General features: G+C 38.5%; 1 protein-coding gene across 1 annotated transcript in view; it reads right to left on the reverse strand.

The window, feature by feature from the left end:
- DSCAM (Down syndrome cell adhesion molecule) overlaps nt 1–21,540 on the reverse strand; it is a 393,639-nt gene that overhangs the window by 8,690 nt on the left and 363,409 nt on the right. The window contains exons 28-31 of the mRNA XM_010000447.1: nt 20,344–20,459; nt 17,761–17,910; nt 13,886–14,083; nt 10,195–10,497 (exon numbers count right to left, since the gene is read on the reverse strand). Coding sequence (XP_009998749.1) covers nt 10,195–10,497; nt 13,886–14,083; nt 17,761–17,910; nt 20,344–20,459 — 767 coding nt within the window. The remainder of the gene's footprint in view (nt 1–10,194; nt 10,498–13,885; nt 14,084–17,760; nt 17,911–20,343; nt 20,460–21,540) is intronic.

The following is a 21,540-nucleotide window of genomic DNA, read 5'->3' on the forward strand; positions in this document are numbered from 1 at the left end:
TCAGCAGGACTATAAATTGATTTATACTTACATGGAGATTAGGTTTAAGTGACAGAAAATGAGGATTCCAACTAAGGTGGATAATTTTTTTTAAAGATTATGCATTTGGCTATTTAGATTTAAGCTTTCTAATTTCAAGAAAAAGTCCTTAATCAATGCATGTGGAAGCAGTTTAACTAAGATCATGCACCTGCAATACATCAGTGTAAACACACTGTGCATCTGTCTAACTGAATGCCAGGAGTCATGATAATCACATTCTTGCCTACTCCTGAAAAGTCTAATGAAATAGGAATTGAAGCAACTGAAGCACACTTTTGGTTTTATTTCTTGAAGCAGAGCTTCAGTCTTTCATACAGTGCTGCACTTTTAAAAGACCTGTCAGATGCTTTACATCTTCCAGGAGCAACTTTAAAGAGAACTGACATATTTTTAAGGGCCTCTCTGCTGCTGAGGTGGCAGTGTAAGGAAGGAAAAACTGATTAAATCCAGGGGCCAGATAGGTTTAGACCCTATGGAGATGCTGTGTGGATGTTCTGCCTCACAGGCTGGTGCATCTGCAGAACTGAAGTCTTCCTGTTTTGATTTAATGCAATGTCTAAGATAGAAAAACTTGTAAAAGGGACCTCCCCCTGTCAATCAATATCCACTCTAAAGCTAAAGTCAGAAACATTGTCAATAAATAATGAAATGGTGATAGAAAAGTAAAGTGCAGGAACCCTCCCATTCTGTCTTCACCTTGTCACGCCAGCTGCTTCATTCATTTTTAAGGATGCCCTGAGACAGCCCTCTCCTGCAGCTGGCTGAGCCAGGAAAGCTGTGCTGAAGTCCTCACTTAGGTGCCTCTAGTTAGCAACACGGGAGTTTCAAGAGTCACTTGCTGATCCTGGGTGCAGTGAATGGAAATTTTTCAGTTATACAACACTTCAGTTGAGGATTAAATCGATCGTGACTCCATAGAAGCTGTCATCCTTCACAGGTTTACTCCTGGGACAGTTTGGGAGCTGAGATTCAGCACTGAGGCTGGAGAGGTGAGGCATCTGAGCTGCACTTATGGTTCACTGAAATCAGTGGGAGCCACTCTGTTAACCTCAACAGGCTCTGCATCATATCCATGAAATCACAGATAAACCTGACCATGCTAAGGTGACGGGTAAGTCTAACACTCTACTAATAGTTAGAGGGAGGTCAGGCTACAATAAGGAAACCAGTGTCAGCTCTGCCCTGCTGATCTGCTGAAGATGTTTTGATGAATGAATCACTGTAACTAGGTCTCCACGTATCCATCAGTTTGAATTACCTCAGTGATGCTGACAAGGTGTATCATGGCATTTTTGGTAATTAATCCACTGGGACCAGAAATTCATCTCTCACATGTAAATTAAGGAAGTTGGCATGGAAAGGTGAAAAATACTGAAACACATCCACACATCCCTACGGCTGTGCTTTAAAGGCCTTTAAAGGTAAGGAATCTATTACATGGATGGCAAAGCCTGTCACTACTCTTACATTTGTAATGCACTGTTAAAACTAAAGGTTTTTTTCTGTAGTGATATCAGCTGCCACTTAGCTTTCAAAAACCAGCACAGGTGTAGCCTTTCCTGCAGGTACGATTTGGTTTACATTTTCAGATGCCTATAGATGCCCTATAGATCTCAAATTACATTGAGGTCCTTGCCACAGAGGAAATCAGCACAGACCTTGCTGTGAGTGAAGTCAGTTAAAGCAGAAACAGCTGTAAAGGACCACAGGGACCTCAAAGCCAGGCTATGTCAGTTCTTCCCTGTGTGGAAAAAAACTGCTTCTAGTCATCTTGAGCAAACTGAAAGGCCACACAAAAATCACACACTATGTCCCAACACTATCAAGTGAAACACTCAACATTTTCAAAATTAAAATGGCATGAGCAGGCCAAATCTAGTTTTTGTAGAAGTGAGGCTTAGAATACGGACTCTTAAAACAACTGCTCTAAAATTCTATTATTTTAATTGAAGTGGACATGGCGGTTTGATTTGGAATATTTCCTGGTAGTTTTAGAAATTTAACATTGCAGTTATGACTATAAAAAACATGAAAGTAGCTGAAAATTTACTGATAAATGTAATCCTTGCTTTAGGCATAAAATTCTTCACTAACCAGACTTGAAAATGGTGACTCCAATCCTACAGAAAACATGGGTAGTCTATTTTAGTAGTTGCAGCTGATGGAAAAAAAGACCGTGAAGAAAATAATCAGATTTAGAAAAACTAAAGTAAATTCAAATTTAAAGAAATATTACTTTTAATAAGAAATATTTTGTTGGTATTGGAAAGATAAGAAATAGGCATTCTTGAAAAGGCAATCTTGTTAATTTTCCCTTAATGTGCATCTTTTATTCCAGAAGAAAAAAACTCCAATAATATTACAAGCCAGCACAGTTCAGGATAACACATTTTTCTGAAGTCAATGTTGATTTTCAAATCAAAATAACAAATTAGATAGCAGCAGGAAAAGATATTTGTTCTGCCACAAGTTCCTAGTAGACTCCTTGAGGAACCGGTACCAATTGTTCCTCTCCTTTAATAAAAACCAAACAAACAGAGAAATCTTCCTAACACCAGTATCACCAATTCTTAAATTACAGTTGTAAAAACAATTTATATTACTTTTCTCATCAATGAATTGAATTTAGCTTTCAGGTATCTCGTATGCCACCTAAAATGTAATTTTCACATTACAACTGCACAGAAAATTTGCATTCGTAACCAAAGAGCTGCCCTATTTAAACTCATTATTCACACTGATACAGTTTTCCTTTCTGATCTCATAATGTTTTAGTTTCTGATCTGAATCTGTTTTTATTGTATGTTTTTATTGTACGTTTTTATTGTACTGGCAAGGTTAAAAAACTTGCATTGTGAACCTCACTCTCTTTAAATCCACCAGAAAAATAATGCAACCCAATGATTTCAAGTACATAATCCTGTCAAATTAAATGTGGAATTAAACGGTTTTCACCCCTGCAGAACGTTCAGCTTTTCACAGCAGAAGGAGAAAAAGCTCCTGATACTCTGAAGAAATAAAACCTGAGACAGGATAAAGGCAATTTACTCTCATCACTGATGTGCTGTCTCTGTGATAAGAAGAAAACAGCAGAGTCTGTCTCTCTAGTTTTCCATCAAAGCAAAAGAAAATAAAAAAATGTATTCCAGCCACAGGAGGATTTAATATGGAAACATTAGAAATACTCATCTAGGGCAGTAATTTCAGAGTGTATCACATATATGTAAGTAACTACATATACAAGTATGATAACATAGGTGTTAAGAGTATTTACTACAGTTAAACACAGGTGAGAAGTTATTTTTTCTCACTTAAAACTGTTTTGCCTATGTTGCTGTTTTCACACCTGCCTTATTTGACTTGCCTCCTTATGTAATTTTCTCTGAACTGGGCCTTGGTGGCCAGTTGTGGAGACAGGATGATGATTTCTTCCTTCTGTGTGTATCTACATAATCATATGTATATATTGTACTGTATTTGAAACCAAATGGTGCTAGTGTAGAACTAAAATGAAAACAATCCGTATGTTATCCTTTCCTTTCGTGGCTGCAGGAACTTCTGAACAAAAAAGGTCAAACATTCTCCCACACCTTGAAGAAATTCAGTTTTGGATCTTGAAACCATGGAAGAGTACAGTTATATTTTCAGTCAAGGTAGAATGGGGAAAGGAGGCAAAAGGTGAGCTGGAGGCCCCAGGTGAAGAGTCCCAGCCATTACTGAATCCCCAGTGGCTGAATGTGTATCAGATTCAGTTATTGCTGCAGCAGGTAGAGCACTGTCTGCAACTTGCAATAGAAAGCAAGTCTCTAAATAGATGACATCACTATGTCACACTTGTCTGCATTGGGTAGAAGAGCTCGTTCACCCTTTACCACTGGAAGAGAGTCCACAGCTTTTTATCCCGGGTTACAGGGCTGCCATTGGAAATACACTGTACACCTTCTGTTGCTGCATGCTTTGTATTTTCCTTATGGTGCTAAGCAGCTTATTTTTAGCTGTAGTGCCAGAATACTGGAAAATCAGATTTCTTTCTTGGGTGTTTAAAAGCACATTTATGCACTGCGGGTGATGTCCAGCCTCTATTTTAAGGGACCCTGAACACTGCATTCAATAGATATGATGCTACTCTTAGTTCTTTGGCCCATTAGACTTTGCATTTATTTGCCGAGTAGTAGAATAGCTTTAGCTGTGGGGGAAGCATAGGGTATGCCCACTCTGATTGTCTTGATGTGGTTGCATGTTCTTCAGAAAGACAAGAAATACATATCTAATCTCTTTCTCTAGTCCCTGAGGTCTCTGGGAAATCTCTGCATACATAAAAGCACTTAATTCTGTAGATAGGCATGTTTTCGGCTTGGAAGTTTTTTTCAGGTGATCATTTCTGGTGGTTTTTTATGCTATATTTTTGGGAAATAATGAATTTGTAAACCAAATAGAGTGCTCCAGACTGTGAACCACAACTTAACATAATTAGAGGCTGCCCATGGAGGTTGTGGAGTCCTGTTCACTGGAGACATTCAAAACCCACCTGGATGCAGTCCTGAGTAATGTGTCCTAGACCATCCCACTTTACCAGAGAAATTGGACTAGATGATCTTGAGAGGTCCCTTCCAGCTCTGACAATTCTGCGTTCTGTGACCCTTGTAAACAATTACTGAATAAAGTACTTGCATTCTCTAGTTTAAGGCTTGTGTATAAGGTAAGACTTTGCCAGTCTGCAGGACTAGTCGAAGCAGCAAGAAATCTGTAAATTGGATTAAGAATGCTAATGAAGTCATCTTAAACACTTGATCATTCAGCAAAGCTATAGAAGTTAGACCTGTCTTCATGTCTTTTCTAGCAAATATGCAGCAGGCTTAGGGCTAGACTCAGGCTGCTTGACCTATGTGTCCAACTGTAAAAATCCGCATCAAAGAAATGTCCATGCTTGCTTACTGAGGGCTTGACTGAGAGCAGGCTGGTACTGTCCCTGGGCACCTGTGAGAAGCCCATGGCTGCAGGCCAAGCATCCTCCTCTGGGACATAGAGGCTAAGCAGGTGGGCTGGCAGACAGAGGATGGGGCTCTGTCCTCATGCATCAACCAACAGCGTAAGGACAGCAGAAGAAAAATGCTTGTAGTGGAGCAGGGGCTTAGCAAACTGGTGTTCTTGCTTCGTGTACATGTAAGAAGCCATGAAAGCACTCAGATCCCCTATGGAGGAATGGGGTGTCCTTGCCATCTTTTGGCTGTGAAATCAGTCTCTGGAAAATCTTGCTTTTCAGAGCCTGCCTGACTGTAACTGCCTTTTCTTGCCACCCACATGCAGTTTTCTTTCCAAACTGGCTCCTTTCATCAGCTGGAATTTTGTAGAGGAGGTTCTGAGATGTAAACTCTTGTGATGCTTTAAATGGATTTTGAAATCTCCTCATCTGATACACCCAATGAATGACATCTCTTCTTTGCAAGTGCATCTGAGATGCTGTTAGTCATTCAGGTTTTATATATTAATGTGATCTCCAAAGAGGCAAAGAAGTGGGATTGTGAAAAGAAGCTTGCACTTATTTTGTGATTTCAGGTAGACAAGGTTCTGCCTTGTCCAAGTCAAGCTAACTTTTAAAGGATAATGTCATATATTTGAAGAAGCTCTTTTTAGTGCTGATTAGCATCAAAGAAAAATATAATCTGGGGGTCTGAGTTTTGGAGTACCCCTGTGAAAGGGATGTTTCTGCAAACTGCAAGAGACCTGATGAAAACTTTCTAGATATTTCCTATTCAAGCACTGGTCAGATGTTATCTATTTGATGCATTAATTTCATTGCCAGAGGATGCAAGGAAGTGGTCTGTCCACCAAAAAAAAAAAAAAAAGAAAAGAAAGGAAAACAACAAAAAAGACACAAATAGTGCTTCGGAAGCACAGAAATATAAAAACAGTTCCCAGTTAGTAGCTGTTCATTTCTCAAGCACAGTAATTTTCATTCCAAGGGAATGAAGGAAAGGGTTCTGCCCCCAAAAAAAAAAAAAAAAGAAAAGAAAGGAAAACAAAAAAAAAGACACAAATAGTGCTTCGGAAGCACAGAAATATAAAAATAGTTCCCAGTTAGTAGCTGTTCATTTCTCAAGCACAGTAATTTAGGAGTAAAGAGACAAAAAACCAGGAGGCTGCTGGGCTGAGGCTATTACTGAGATTTAAAACTATAATAACGGAAATCTATTTTTAATAAACTGCTACTGCAATGTTTATTGCAGTTAAGAATAACTGTTATGATAACTTGATTTGTGGTTAATATTTTTAAAACAGAAAAGAGAAACATTTTTGCAAAACTTATCCAATCTCTGCAACTGTCTTCCACTTTTTTACATTTCAGACTCAGTGGTGCCCCAGTGGGAGGTAGGAAGAGAGTATATTCCTTTCCAATTTCTGTCCCATCCAGTTTCTGAATGTGAGATTTGAATTACAGCTTTGGAAGACAAAGAACTGACTCATTTGTCAACTTCCCAGGTACACCTTGGGTAATAATTATTGACATTTCTAAATATTAATATGAAAAGTGCCTCTGTTTCGATCTGGAAGGATCTACTGTACTGTTGAGATGATTGCCCAGTATGCCTGTTCCTTGAGGACCTGATCTTGCTAACCAAAATTCTAGTTAGTGACAACTGAGGGGAGAACAGTTATCATAATACCAAACTTCTGAGAGTTCTGATGCTAAAAAAGATGGAATGCTAGCAATGTATTGATACAATTTTTATACCGTGAGGAATATTAACACTGCACAGAGGTTAGGAATTGAAGACCCACATTTCAAAAGGATGCAATTCAAGGTGTTGAAATCCAGAATTCAGAAGCAGTTTTGACTGCTGGCCTGAGTGTGTATCTGCAGCACCAGCTGACTGGAAGGGAAAAGGTCTATTAGAAGATTTACAGTGCACTTAGAATATGAAGCAATTGACTACCATGCTTTACTGATTACAGAGTTAGAGTTGTACATAACGGGTAGAAGTTCTGAAAAGACAGTTCTTATTCATAGTTACATTGACAGAAATGATCAATTACTAAACTTGCTTAGACATCTGATGAGCCATCCAAATATTATTCAAGCTGATGGGTTGATCAAATGTTTTGATTCAATTTCTGGATGAAAATTGTATGGAAGTTGGGAATGTCACAGCAGGGAATGCCAGCAATGTCACAGCAATGTCACAGCAATGTCAGCCCCATGAATACAAGTCACTGAAATCTGGATGACCCCTTTTTCTCCTCCAATGAAAAAGCTTTCAGGTCCCCTACTCCTAATCATTAACTTTCTCCACTTGGAGAAATCTGAGGTCTCAAACACTGCCTGTTGGAGAAAACAGACGCATAATAGATGTGACTATGATGGTACAAAAGACTCCTATGAGATGCTCAGGAAAAGCAAGGGAACAATCAATGACACAATGTGGGGTGCCCTCAGAAATTCACTGGGAGGTCTTCTGAAGTCAAGGCTCAGGTGGTCTAAGATTCTTCTACTCATGCCAAACACTTATGGCCACAACAAACTAAGAAGTAGGGGCCATAACAGCTCAGTTATGGCTGACAGCCTTCACCAGTAAACTCCATTGTCACCTTTCTTGAGTTAAGCTGCAGCCTTGCCATGGGGAAGATTCATTAAAAAATGTCCCATTTATCAAAATAACTTTTTTTTACAGCCTTTCTGAGACTGCCTTATAATTGTTGGGCATTATTTTGGAAAATGAATTCTACCTATTGCAGACTCCTAAACCTTCATGGCAACCACAAAGTTGAAGCAGGTAGCATTGCAGGAAGTTTGAAAAGTGCCTGCAGAAAGATAAGGAGTTAGGAAGGAGGAGGCATAAGTTATTGACAGTGACATTTTACAAGAGATTGAGTTGGGTGAGAGGAAAAGCAAAGCACCATGAAAACAGGCAAAAGTAATCTTGAAATCAGGGAGGAATAAAGATGTGCTAAAGAAACACAGGCAGTGCTTCATCACAAATGTTCTAATCTTACATCTAAACTTAATCTAAATACCTGAACTTTTTTATTTCTTCTCCATGTTCCCAAATGAAGAGTTACATTGATTATTTATCTGAATTATTAATTACTTCAGCAGAATTTATTAAGTGATGGGTGAAAGAAGAAAGATGCCCAGTAAATCTTTCTGATTTCTGATTTGAACATCAAAAATATGGTCTTTCTGCTACTACTGAAAATTCTTTCTGCCCACATGTTTTGCTTAAAGCCCTTCATAAAGTGATGTTTAATAACATATCATTCAATATTTATGGGACAACATTCAAGTTTCTCTATTGGAATATCCTAATTTTTCAAGATATTGAAGCTAATTATTGATTTCATAATACATTGCCTTCCCTTACTGCAAAGAAAAGCTAAAGCCAATCAAGAAAGGCAGGTACAAAGTCAAGTAATTTAAACTAACAGAGCTAAAGATGGCTGCAAGTCTGTAATTTGGTAGAGAGGTTCTGATGATGTTCCAGGCCCAGAAGCTTTTGACTCAAGTACAGGGACCAAGTTTTGGTGCTTTATACCCGTAAGAAAATCAGTTTTGTATGAAATATATTAAAATATTTCAAAATATCAAAGTATGCCTAGATAATGTATTTTGATCATGAAAAGAAGAGAGTAAGCTATTTGTTAAAGAAATGATTAAAAAAAAAAAAAAAAAAAAAAGTTTGTTGACCGACTGGAAGGAGAGGGCTGCAATTTTGATTTAGTTGTGAATGCAGATGCTTCCCTTCAGCAGAGCAAGTACAAATATTTATCTTACTTTTTTCAGTTTAGAAATGAAAAATATTTCTATCTTTATCTATTTCTACAGCTCCTGGGCAGTTCTACTCTGTGACTACACATAAATCAGTAATTTCTTTCACTATTTTATTTCCTATTTAATTTCTTATCTATCTGTACAATATACTAATTTCCTGCCTTGCCTACTGTAACTTCCTACCTTCTGCTAGGTCTTTTCTTGCTGTGTTCTACTTTGAGCTTCCCCTTGCAAAGTCCTTTATGCTTTTTTTTCCAATGTCAGGTCCTGCTTTGAATGACTTTCTTGAAACCACTAGTTATCTTCTGTTACTCTGTCCTCACAAAACTGCTTTTCTATTAATAGTGTATATTAAGCAAAAACCCATAGTTTATTCATTACTTTTTTTTAGATATATGAGCAGTACTGAATATTTTCTGTGTATATAAGTAGCCCCACCCACACTGGAAAATGTATATATAAAATAAAACAAAATAAAACAAAGTAAACCAAAACAAAATAAAAGAATCAATTTTTTCATGAAATATAATAATGCCTCTTTTCCTTTTGAGTCCTTCTCCACAATAGCACATCATGTTTCTGTACCAAAGACTGACAAGTCTTCAGAGAAGATTTTACCATTTATTTCATCTCAGAGTGTCACAAATAATCTACCTATGCTATTATGCACTAGGCTATCACTAGAAGCAGCATTCTTTGTGAATTGGAATAGATGGATGTCCCTCAGGCATTTTCAGTCAGTTAGAACCTGCAGTGGGTTTAAATTTGTCTGAAGGTAGAAAGCTCCATATCCCTTGAGTTATTGCACTGTCCACATTTTATCCATTTTTAATTCTCCCTCCTTTAGATAATCCTGGTTTGATATTAGGATATATCAAAGGGAGAATTTAACAGCTCAAGAACACCACCAAAGGGTTATTACATCTTTGACAAGCTGCAAGGCAGAAGGGATAGTACATCTCCTACAATCTATCTTTATGAACTGTTCTGGTAGCAAACCTTTGCCCTCCAGCACAAAGTATTCCTGTAAGAGACACTTTATTAGTTGATGGTTTGAGCTGGAAATGGGCATATGTACCCCATATGGTCTTACTCATCCCAGAAGTGTCTATTGCCTGATGGCTGCAGCTGCAGAGGAATGGATTTGATGGCCTAAAGAGTCCCCTTTTGATCCCAGACTTCCAAGTTCCTAATTTTTTTTGTATATTGAAGAATATACTCAAATGCTATGTTAGCTGGGATAAAAAGCAATAATCTCTGCAAGTAGTTACAGTTACATTGTGCACCTTCCTCCTTCCTTGTGATATGCCCCCTCCAGTCATCCAGCCTAGGCATGCAGTGAAATGCTCACCCCATGGGCCAGAACGTCACCTCTAACGTCTCACCTGGCCGATGTGCCTTTGGAACTGCCATGTTCATCACTCGTCCTCCATCCTGAGGCTTGGGGGGCGAGGCGGTGAACCTGCAAATCCCCGACTCCGATGGCGTGCTTGAGGTCAGGCTGTCTGTGTAGTCGTTAGTCCCTGCCGTGAGCTGCTCCGACGATGTGTCTGATATGAAGCATTCTGTGATGGTGAACTTGGCATGTCTCAGCTGCTCTTCCATTTTTGCATGCTCGTACGCTCTCGCTAGCTCTTCGTATGTTGAGGAGGCACTTTCTGTGGAGACCATGCTGCTTCTTGCTCGATCTAAACAGCGGAAATGTGAGCGACGGGAGAAAGAAAACATCTGCACAATCCTTTTTGGAAGAAAAGCTATGAACACAATAGCAGTTCTTACTAAAACACAGAACTCTTGAAATTATCAGGGTGATTTAAACGAGTCTGCTTCACTACAAATGTCTGCACAATTTTTAGTTTAGTCAGTTACTTGATAATTACACATAATCTAAAGTGAAGTCTTACTCTGCTAACAGCATTTTGTGGCTTAGCATTAATTTCACGGCTTAGAAGAAATAACCTTCAGTACATGAAGAAGGTTAAAAACCACATTTCTCTAAAAGTTGAAAATGTTAGAAACCCACAAAACAGATTTAGCAAAGTGAGAAACAGCTTCTTTACGTTATCTTTTTAATGCTTCTCAGAAATACTTCTGTGAGGTGATGTCTAGGTGAGAAAGAATAGCCTTTTTGTACCTGTTTCAATCTCATGCCTTTTTTTGGAAAAATCCCTGAGGACAAAGGGCAGCTATAAAGGCAGTGTCTCTCAGACATTTTCTCTGACTGTCTCAGACACCAGGAAAAATACTAACTCATTTCATAGAGAACAAAGGTCTTAAGAAAGCAATATTGTTTGGTAGCTACCAGCTTACAGTCATTCAGGCTCTTTTGTCAATGCTGCTGAAGCTAATGGGGGCTTCATATTTGACACATGGGTTACTATGACCTACAAGCTGTTTTTTTCTGCTGATGGGTTTCTGAGAATATCAATGTTTCTTAAATGAGCACTATTATTGAAGATGTAAATGGCTACTGATTCATTAAAATACATTCTGGAAATGCAGGACTCATTTCTGCAGAGACAAATCCCTAACTTGTTGCACAAACTGCACTTCTAATTCAGTGGGCTGTAAGAGCAGAGGACTTTCAGAAGTTCCTTGGGCCGAAGTCATATTTGACCACAAGATCTGTACAATTTTTCAGACTGTTGGTGATGCTCAATAAACAGGCACAAAGTAATAGCTAATTCATAAAAATGCTAGAGGCAACTGTGTTGTTATTGCAAATCTTCATCTTCTTTATTGTGTACTAGGATTCTTGCATCAGTTTTCATTGTGCACAAAGAACAACTCTCCTGCCACTTGTAAATAGGAGCATATATTATTTAAAATGACAAGTACTTGTAAAATATGCTTTAACTTACTTGCTTAAGCTTTTGAGCTGGCCAGAACTTTAACAAGGTTGGTTTTTTGTTTGTTTGTTTGTTGTTTGGGGTTTTTTTGTGGGGTTTTTTTGTGTTTTGTTTTGTTTTGTTCGGTTTGTTTGTTTCTCCACCCACGCACCCAGGAAACATAATTCTGGTTTTCATATTTGATTTTTAAATAAGACTAAAATAACGTCTTTTCGAATTTCTGATCAACTGGAAACTCCTGGAAAGCTGCAGATGCTCAGTGTTATAGAGCGGAGTCTGTGAATAGTCATGCAAAGGTCCCAGTCTGGTCCATGAAGCTCAGAACCTAAAGCTTCTCATATCCCATACCCTGTGGAGACTATTCCAGAAGGAATCTGCTTGAGCACCTACTTTAGATTTTATGAAACTTCATTCATCAGAAAATTTCAAATGTCCTCTTGTTAGAACATCTGAACATAGTTACAGCTATGAACTGCTGCAATACATTTCTCCTAAGCTTAAAAGCTACTGCTTTGTAAACCTGAAATTGTTTTGTTAAGAACTGCTAAATTCTGCCAAATAACAATTGCATAAACTACATTCAGAAATCTGATCTCCATATTGGAAAAGTAATCAAATGTGCACATTAGTTCAATTGATTCCTGAAAACATAATTTAGCTACATCTATTATAATTAATTTGGAAATTTTAAACTTTCCAAGTATTTACATTAATCTGACTTTATTCTTTTCCCAGAAACCAAGTGGCATAATAGAGCTACATTTTGGCACAAGAAAACCTTTCCTGAGTATGATCTAAAGCTTGCTATCCCTTACATAAATCACTGTGTGTTCAAGGGTAGACAGAATAGGAAAGCAGCCATGTTAAAATATATATCATGAAGTCTGGTTACAAAATTACAGGTAGTTTGTGTATTAAACCACATAGCAAACTGAATTCTCCAACCTTTGTCACGTGCACTGGAAAATATCCTTCGGTGATAAAATGTTGGAACACATGCAAGTGCACCCAAAATCTGGAATGCTTACAAAAAGGGTTTCTGAGATAACTTTTGCTATTTTTATATCTGTAACTCTGTAGCTATGACAGTTAATCCTTAAAGCCTTATGAGAATTCTACCTGAAGAAATGAGGATGAAGTTTGTCAGCTGGTTGGAGTTATCTATTGAGGGCGGTTACCCTATGAATACAACATAGGGCTTTGCAAATTTAAGAGGATGAATTATGAAAAACTTGAAGTTCAAGCCTGTAAATTATTGGATGTAAGGGAGGTCAGAGGCTTGTTTTTATAGACAGAATAAAAACAGTCATACTGGTTTTCATGGTGGAAAGCTAATCACACCTACTGCTTTGTAGCTCTAACACATAGATTTTTCATGTGACAAACACTCTTCTCCTAAAGTCAGGATAGAAAATATTTCCTTCTGAAGAGGCTAGAGTAAGTCTGGTTTTGCTTCTGTCAGGCATACTTTTGAATAGCATTTCCATATTTAACCTTTTTTAGATTTGCTTCATGGCCATTATTCTGCTTAATCATGTATTTATTTGCCCTTTTTTTTGTCCCTTGTTTAGTGTAGGGCAAGGGAGAAAGGTGTTTTTTTTCCAATTACAATTGCATTTATAATGCAAAGACTTCAAGAAGAGATGAAGACTGTGGGCAGAATATGTATTCAGTGTCTCCCCACTTATAATCTAGAGGAATAAAACCTATGATGTTTCTCAGGAAAATCAGAGAATGGATCTTGACTTCGATTTTTCCATCTCATTTTTTTACCACTTAGAATAAACCCTATGACTGTGTTACAGGAATGGGAAAGGAAAATGCTGACCTCAGAGTAGTTCAAACATTAAAAACATTCCACCTATGAATCAGGCATGTTCTTGGTTGCTAATACTGCCCCTTCCTGGTCAACGGCAGTTCACACAGCATATTGTCCTACTTTTTGCTTCAGATAGAGGAAGCAAAGAGCTTCAGTTATAGGAAAGTTTACCACAGTACCTTTCACAGGACTCCAGTGTGTGCGTGTGGTATGAGAAAACATGGGCACAACTTTTGTTATCGTTAGCACTATATCCTTTTGTGGCACTGCTTTTAAACAGCCTACAGAAAAACACCCCAGCAAGGAAAAAATAATGACACCTAAGCACCAAATGAAGTTCACCAAAGCCCAAGAAGGTTACTGCAACTAGTGCTGTCCTGTTTACTGTCCCTGCAGAAAGCCCCATACCTGTGTCCTGTGAGGGGCTGACGCTGTAGCTGTCACTCTCCTTGTCCACTGAACCTGCTGGCCTGGGGGTGGGCAGCCTCCAGTCTGTGGTGAGGGTATGAGCTGATATGGTGGGGTGAGGTCTGTTGAGGGTCCACTGACTAGCATAGCGGTTGCGCGCTGTGGGTCCGGTTTTGGCACTCCTCCTTGTGGTAGGATCTGTGATGGATAACACAGAGGCACTTTTCCATTAGGCTCTTGAATTGCTAAGGAAACAAACCCAGCCAGAAGGAGATGCCCACTGAAATTATGAGGAAGATTCTTTATGGGAAGAAAAAAAGAAGAGTGAAAGTGCTGTTCATTATCCAACTGCTAATACTTTTTTGGAATACCTTCTTTCTAATGAAACCATACATTCTTAAATGGGTGCAACTGAAGAGCTGAGAGGCCTATCAATCTCCCATTGACACATTCATTATCCCTTTACTCCAACATAAGCAGTTCTCCAGTAAAAAAACAACTTTGAGATATGAGCACAAGGCAAGTAGATCTGGTCGGGGATTTCACACCACATCCTCAAGCAAAGTGTAAAGTAAATTGTCAGAGATGTGCTCTCAGAAACAACCTACACCAGGTAACTGCTCTCAGTTTGTGAACATGTGCTCAGAAATGTGGTAATATAATTTCTTATTCTAGACATTTTACTTTTACTGTATTATGCTATTAAGCAGCTACAGATTCCCTATTTTTTTAACAAGCAGCCAAGACATAAAACATAACAGGTAATGGTGCCATCAGAGTCTAAGTAGAAACAGGTTCATAAAGGTTCGACTGTTTTCTTAAACTTTAAAAATCAGCTGCTCTGTGCTTAAGATCAGCAATTTTATTTTTCATTATTCTAGAGATAATATGGCCACCAAAGGAGTGAAAGTAAATTATCTGCCAAAACCGACCTTCTTAATTTTGTTAATAAATAGTTCTTCTGTAAAAGTGAGGCTTGTACTCCCTAACAAAGCAAGTGGAATAGAAAAATCATTATGTGGCAAACAGAAAATGACTAAATCAGCACTGAAGGATTTATCTTTGAAGCTTCTGAAAGGATATCACTAACAATAGAGAGAAAGGGTATTAGAAATGAAAAAATTCAAATCTATTCAAATGTTCTTCCACATTCAAATGGTGAAGTTGTCAGTCTTTGAGGTAAGAGACTTTAGCAGAAGCAATTTAAAGAAAAAAAACAATACCCAGATAATGACAGAGCATTACTGCTGCCTAAGCATTCTCAGTAAGAATTTGTATTCTGCTGCTTCAAAGAGAGAAGGTATTTGCTTTCAAACACCAGCTATGGCCTGATCCTTCTCCTACTTCCTGTCTTTCCCCTACAGCAGTGGAAAAATATGAACCCAGAACCACTGATAGCTGAGCCTCCTGGTAGTGTAACACACAACTGCCTCACATGGATAACATCCAAAAACACACTTGGCACGACGTGACCCGCCTGTCAGGATAAACCACCGCTTGTACCCGCTGAGGAAATTTGGCACGTGACTGTCGTGTAGCCAGAAGTGAGCCCGTGAGCCTCATGCCTGTTGCGGTGCAAGACATGAAGGACAGAAGGGGAGCTCTGGTGAGAAAACTCTTGGTGGGGACTTCGTGTTCCGGAGAAGAGAAGGCTCAGGGGGAATCACATCAATGTGTACCTGAAGGGAAGGTGCAAAGAGGATAGAGCCAGGCTCTTTTCAGTGGTGCACAGTGACAGGACCAGAGGCAGTGGGCAAAAGGTGAAGCATGGGAACTTCCCTCTGAATACCAGCAAACACTTTACTATGAGGGGGGCTGAGCACTGGCACAGGTTTTCCAGAGAGGTGATGGTATCTCCATCCTTGGAGATATTCAAAAGTCATCTGAATATGACCCTGAGCAACCAGCTCTAGCTGACCTTGCTTTTAGGTCTCAGACAATCCAGTGCCCAGAGATCTCTTCCGACCTCAACTGTTCTCTGACCCTGTGCCTCAGTAGGCTTTCATCAACAATTGAAGGAGGTGGGAGAGCCTGCTGCCAGCATGCAGGACATCAGTGCTCTTCCTGCAGAGCATGTGCTGAGCAGCAGCTCTGCACCAGCTGTGCTGTGCCTGCATAAGAGACTCTGTAGCACAGATGCAGCAAGCTTCAGAGCTGCCCATGTGATGGAAAACAGTGCACATCTGGTGCCCCGGCTTTAAGGCCAGCTCCGCAGTCATATGCTGAAATATAATTGTAGAGAACTGAGGTGAACAAGGCAAAGGCTCATGGAACATAGCTCTTTTGAAAATAAATGCAAAATATTGAGAAAACAAATTAAAAAGTGCTGCAAGGGACTTACAATCAGTGCCAATCAGTGAGTGTGAGTGTGCTCAGATGGGAGGATCCATAACCTCTGAGCCACCTAGCTGGATACTGCACCCCACTTCACAGAGAAGTCTGTGGGTCTAGACAAAATCTCATAGTCCTACTTCCATCAATGCTGTATTAGTGTCTTAAATCCAGAGAACACTATCTAAAATCTTTGACCCAGCTCTGTGCAATGCTGCAACCCGATCTTTACTCCATAATAAAAGTAATGGTGGATTTCTATTTCCAAAACTAAGCTGGACACAGATCATACTCGTATATGTGAGTTAAATCCAAGTTTAATTTGAATGAAGTCTCCCCCTGAATGAAGCACATAACTGCACACAAAAAATAGATTAGGTATGAAAGGTGCTGGTGCTATAAAGTGCTGTGGAATGATACAGGTAGGCAGTTTTGGAATGGTGCCTCTTTCCTTATTTTAAAAGGCAGGACTGCAAAACAATGGAGAGTCCATTTTTTACTCAGATGATCTTTATCTGTCAACATAATAAAAACCAGCTGATGACATTTTTGCTCTTAGTGAGCAGGCTAGACAGCATATATGTGAAGCAAAGGAGTGAGACAAGGGTGGTACCAGAAAGAAAACAAATATTGTATCTTGGCTCTTAATTCAAATGCTGTGACTCTCCATAGATGAAAAATGGTGGTACTAATCTAGTCCTCAATAAATAAGTAACCATATCTTAAAATTGTCAGTCAGAAAAGCAGCAAGGTCAGGACTAGAACACCTCTTATTTGTAAAGACCGAGGTGGATTTCAGCATTTATGTTCACCAAATACACCAAGTAAACAAATTCTGAGATGGTCAGGGAATAGAAATAATCCAAGAGATTTAAGAAATTTCATGCTGCTAGTGAACTATACTTTGGTAATGTTCCTAACTCAGAAGTATTTCTTCAGTCTAGTGATATTCTTTTCTATTTACATAAATACAGAACACATTCATGTGAGAAATAAGAACAATGGATTGCAGCAGTCTACTAATTTATGATAGTATTTTAATAAGAAGAATAGCTCAGCATGAATGTATCTGGGAAAAGTAATTTGCCATAATAACTAAAACTGGAAATACAACATTTTCAGAAAATCAATAGTGAGAAATGTATTTCTTGCCTGATTGAGAGGTAAGGAGGGAAGATGTATTTTGAAATACAATAAAGACTGATCACCAAGAAAAAAAAAATACGTTAAACTCTATAAGCCATTAAGCTAATTTACCCAATAAATTCTAGAAATTAAAATCTAGCAGGCATTTGGTTTAATGGAAGCCAGCTATGAATTATTTCAAATTACACGTACATTTCAGACGTATGTGCACTTTTTACCACATTGAATCACTAAATGCAATTGTAGAAGAAATGTTCTCTGCTGAAATGTTCTCTGCCCATTTCTCTCAACTTTTATATTGAAGGAAAAAAAACCATGAGGATATAAATGCAGAAGCACAGTAATCTTTTTCTTATAGCTTTCTCCTCTCCAGATAACATGTTCTCCTATATGCTTACTTGTTCCTGGCCGTGCATCAGAAACATCCACCAGTGGTCCTGTAGCTTGTGATACAGACTGGTAATGTACCGTGTGGGTGACAGTCAGTGACTTCTGTTTAGACGTCTCTCCAAAGTCAGCATCAGTGAGCAGAACTGTAGATCTGTCATCTGTAAGTAAAATAAACCATCAGATAATGAGTCACAATTTTGGGTTTGCCTTCCTAAGGGCTTTACAGCAAGTCTCCAGATAGCAGCAGCTCCCTGTCCTTTGCAGGACTGAAGATGGCCTTGAAGTACGTGCCACAGCTTGGGAGCTTCTGGGTTTAAACTCCTGCAAGGTTCATAAGAAATTGAAGAATAAGTGTAATTTTCAAGTCTGTCTTTGCGATTTCACCTGAGAGATGTGCAGCTAAGATAGACTATTAAGCAGCCTTCAAAAAGCTAATTTATGTGTAATTATTTTTGGCCGTAAATCTTTCCCATCTTCTGAACATTGCCCTCTCCCTCTTCATTTTCAGACAGCTCAACTGAGCTTTTCAACAACATATTCACTTTATTTTTTTATTATTATTATAATTATTAATATCCTCAGTGAAATCACCCACATCTTCCCAAAAAGAGGCTGTTAGGTAATGTTGCTAACTAACCCTCTACCAGTCAGCTTTTTCTCCAGAGACAGAGCATTGCAGACCATGGGCCACGACCCAAGACAATTCTTAGGTGATGCCTGACCTTGGGATGGACTGGAAGAAAAAGGTGAGCACTGATCTGTATTGCTGTCTGATTATTGCTTCCCTATAGGGTTGGATATATAATCCCAAAATTTCTACACAGACCTTGATCCCTGCAGAAAGCCAGTGCTTATTATTATTATTATTATTACTTTTTTTTTTTTTTTTCCTACAGTTGTGATCTCTGCATTGCACTTCTTTATCTCCAAATATCTGCTCACTTGATCATGGATGGTTTAAGGGCAATAAATCTTCCACTGACTTTGTGTTTACAGAACAATTATTTGCATGTTATCGGACTTTCTTTTGCATTAATTATGGTCTGTTTATCCATTCATAATAGCAATAAAAGCCACAAGAAGTTCCTGCTATGCTATACTATGCTATGCTGCATAGCTTTGTAATATCATTTCTAGGAGGACTGGCAGCAAAGGAGCTTCTGTGCATTTGCTTGTCAGCAGAGGTTGATCTGCTTCTTCTAAACATTCATGTTGTGGGTTTTTTTTTAACTTGACAACACACCATTAAGGCAAACAGTTCTGCACAATAACATAACGAGCATTTTTTACCCAAAGAAGGCCATAAATAGAATGAGCATTATGAAATCAAATTACTCTGGCAAAAGATGAGCTCTTATTCAGGTTGGGAATAAAGCCTCTTGGCAGTAAACTGTGTCAAAGACTGCCAAAGTCCTTGCTTATTCTCAGTGCTTTGTGGAGAGCTGGCTAGTACCAAGGCACTGATCGTATTGCTACAGTTAAGGAACTAATGGTATTTCCACTATAACCCTTCATTGCTCAAAAGGAAAAACTGTCTTTAGGATGAAGCCAGGCAACACAGAGGCAAACTTTGGGAAGCACAAATATGGATTTTAAAAAGTCTGAACTTCAGGTGAAGCACAGGTCTCCTTTCCAAATTTGCAGCAAAAATTGTGAAATGTCCCCTGAGGCCACCCTCCTCCATGCCAGGCTGACAGCAGTGTGACAGGGTGTGGGGTTAAAGCAGCTTGTCCTTCCTCACTGTGGGCATGAACAGGAGAGGCAGATATGCTGCCCCCAGCATACAGAGCTTTCCTCACCATCCCAGGGATGCTATTACCTTTTCAGCCACCACAAGCATCTTCTTCACAGATTTTGATCAAAAAAAGTCTAATATGATCAGTCATTCTGGAAGGTCTCACCATAGTGTGTACTCACACAGTCACAAAATTAGGTTGTATTCTCACTCGTTGAGATTTCAGATAACTTTAGTTTAAATCATTAGGAAAAAAAACCCACAACACCAAACAATTCTGGTTTTTGTGACACTACAGGTATGTGCCAGCCACAGGAGAAACCCTGTTTTCTCTTGTGTGAAACAGTTCAGATTTGAATTTTGCATAGATACACACAAGCTGAAAAATGATCAAAATGTGGAGATATCATTTGCTATGAATGGGTGGATGCAATATACAATGTATAAGTTTTAGAAGTCGGCTGTTGCAAATCTTTAAATACTGATAATTGTTGTTTCAGAATTTCATTTTCCTGGTAAGTAATGTCATTGATCCAACTGTCTAGTCAAAGCCAAAATTGAAATAAAATTAAAATCATAGAACTGCCACTCTATCTACATTTTCTTCAAGCAGCTCTTTCCACCAGTTTAACTTTCCTAATGTCCTGCTCTGTTTCAAATACTGTACTGAGATTACGTGAAATCAAAAATTACTCAAAGGGGAGAAAAAAAATTCAGTTCCATTTTCAGATGGGGCAAATTACCAGGTAGGTCTTTTTTCTTCATGTGTGCAGTGGGGAAAAGGTCTGGGGTAAAAGGAGTCCACCTAAAGTGCCTGTTACACTAACCACTGAAAACAAGCCTAACAAGAGCTTACCAATGGTCTCCATCGTGTCCCTCTCTTCAATCAGAAGCTGTGCTCTGGGAATGTCTATGTGCATCCTCAGTGTTTGCTGCTGCTTATTGAGTGTATCTGATGTCCTGGTGTTCTTGCTAAAAACAAAGGAGAAGAAAACACAGTAACATTCAGCTGAAATGAAAAGATACTTGCAAACTTGATCTTTTAAAATCTGTCCAGCTCAAACAAAAAATAATATTGTCATAACCAGCAAAATAGTCATACATCTTATTTTCCTCTCTTTGGAACAAGTGCATGGAATTAATTTATTGTACATGACAAGCAGTTAGATGAACACATAGTGCTGAGGGATTTGTTCTACTCATTATCAGTAGGGATCTCCTGAAAATTTAATATATAGTTTTCTTCAAGCATTGTCATATAATGAAATCAGTAGAAACACTTAGCAAGAGGGACCTCTTCTTTCATTCCTTATGAGTACGAGCAAAGAAACACACAGCTGATCAAACAGGTCGGTAGAAAAATTATGTCTTCAGTAATGCCCAATTATTTTTTAACTTTTCATTATTTTTCATTAGATAAATCCCAAATATTACTAGAATTGATAACTGCAAAAGCAAATTAATAACCAGGGATAACATTAATGAATTGCATGAAATAAATAAAAGTTTTCAGTCACACTGATGCTCCAAGACTAAAATTGCAGATCTTGTTTACATTCATGGATTATTTCTAATTGATTGATGCAATAATCTAAAAAAGAACATAAAACAATTATTCTATCATAATGCAAATTTAAACAATTTCATTTTGAGTTTGTGTACCAGAAAATTACTTCTTAAATGAGCTGTCTACTGAAAGCAAATGAAAATGGATAGTAAAACTAAGTGATACAATGATTTCTAGCTCAGAGCTTGCACCAAGAAACCTTCAGACCGCACTAAAAACTCAGGAACTTTTTGCTCTTTTAGATGCAATTACTCCTTGGAGAAGAGGAAATGTTTCCAAATACTTTTGTGTGCAGGGAGGATGACGAAAACTAAGACAAACCAGCCAATAGTGTGATCCAAGCATTCACACTTCAAAGAGCTTTAAAATCCAAGTGGAGGCTCATTTTCTAGTGTAAAATAGCTGTAGATCACTCAGTTTAATTCTTCTTTGGCAGTTAATTATGGTTGTTAGTGGAATCAGCAGAGGACTATCAAGATGCTTGAG

Source organism: Chaetura pelagica, unplaced genomic scaffold (genome assembly GCF_000747805.2).
Source record: "Chaetura pelagica isolate M959 unplaced genomic scaffold, ChaPel_1.0 scaffold244, whole genome shotgun sequence".
Classification (NCBI taxonomy): domain Eukaryota; kingdom Metazoa; phylum Chordata; class Aves; order Apodiformes; family Apodidae; genus Chaetura; species Chaetura pelagica.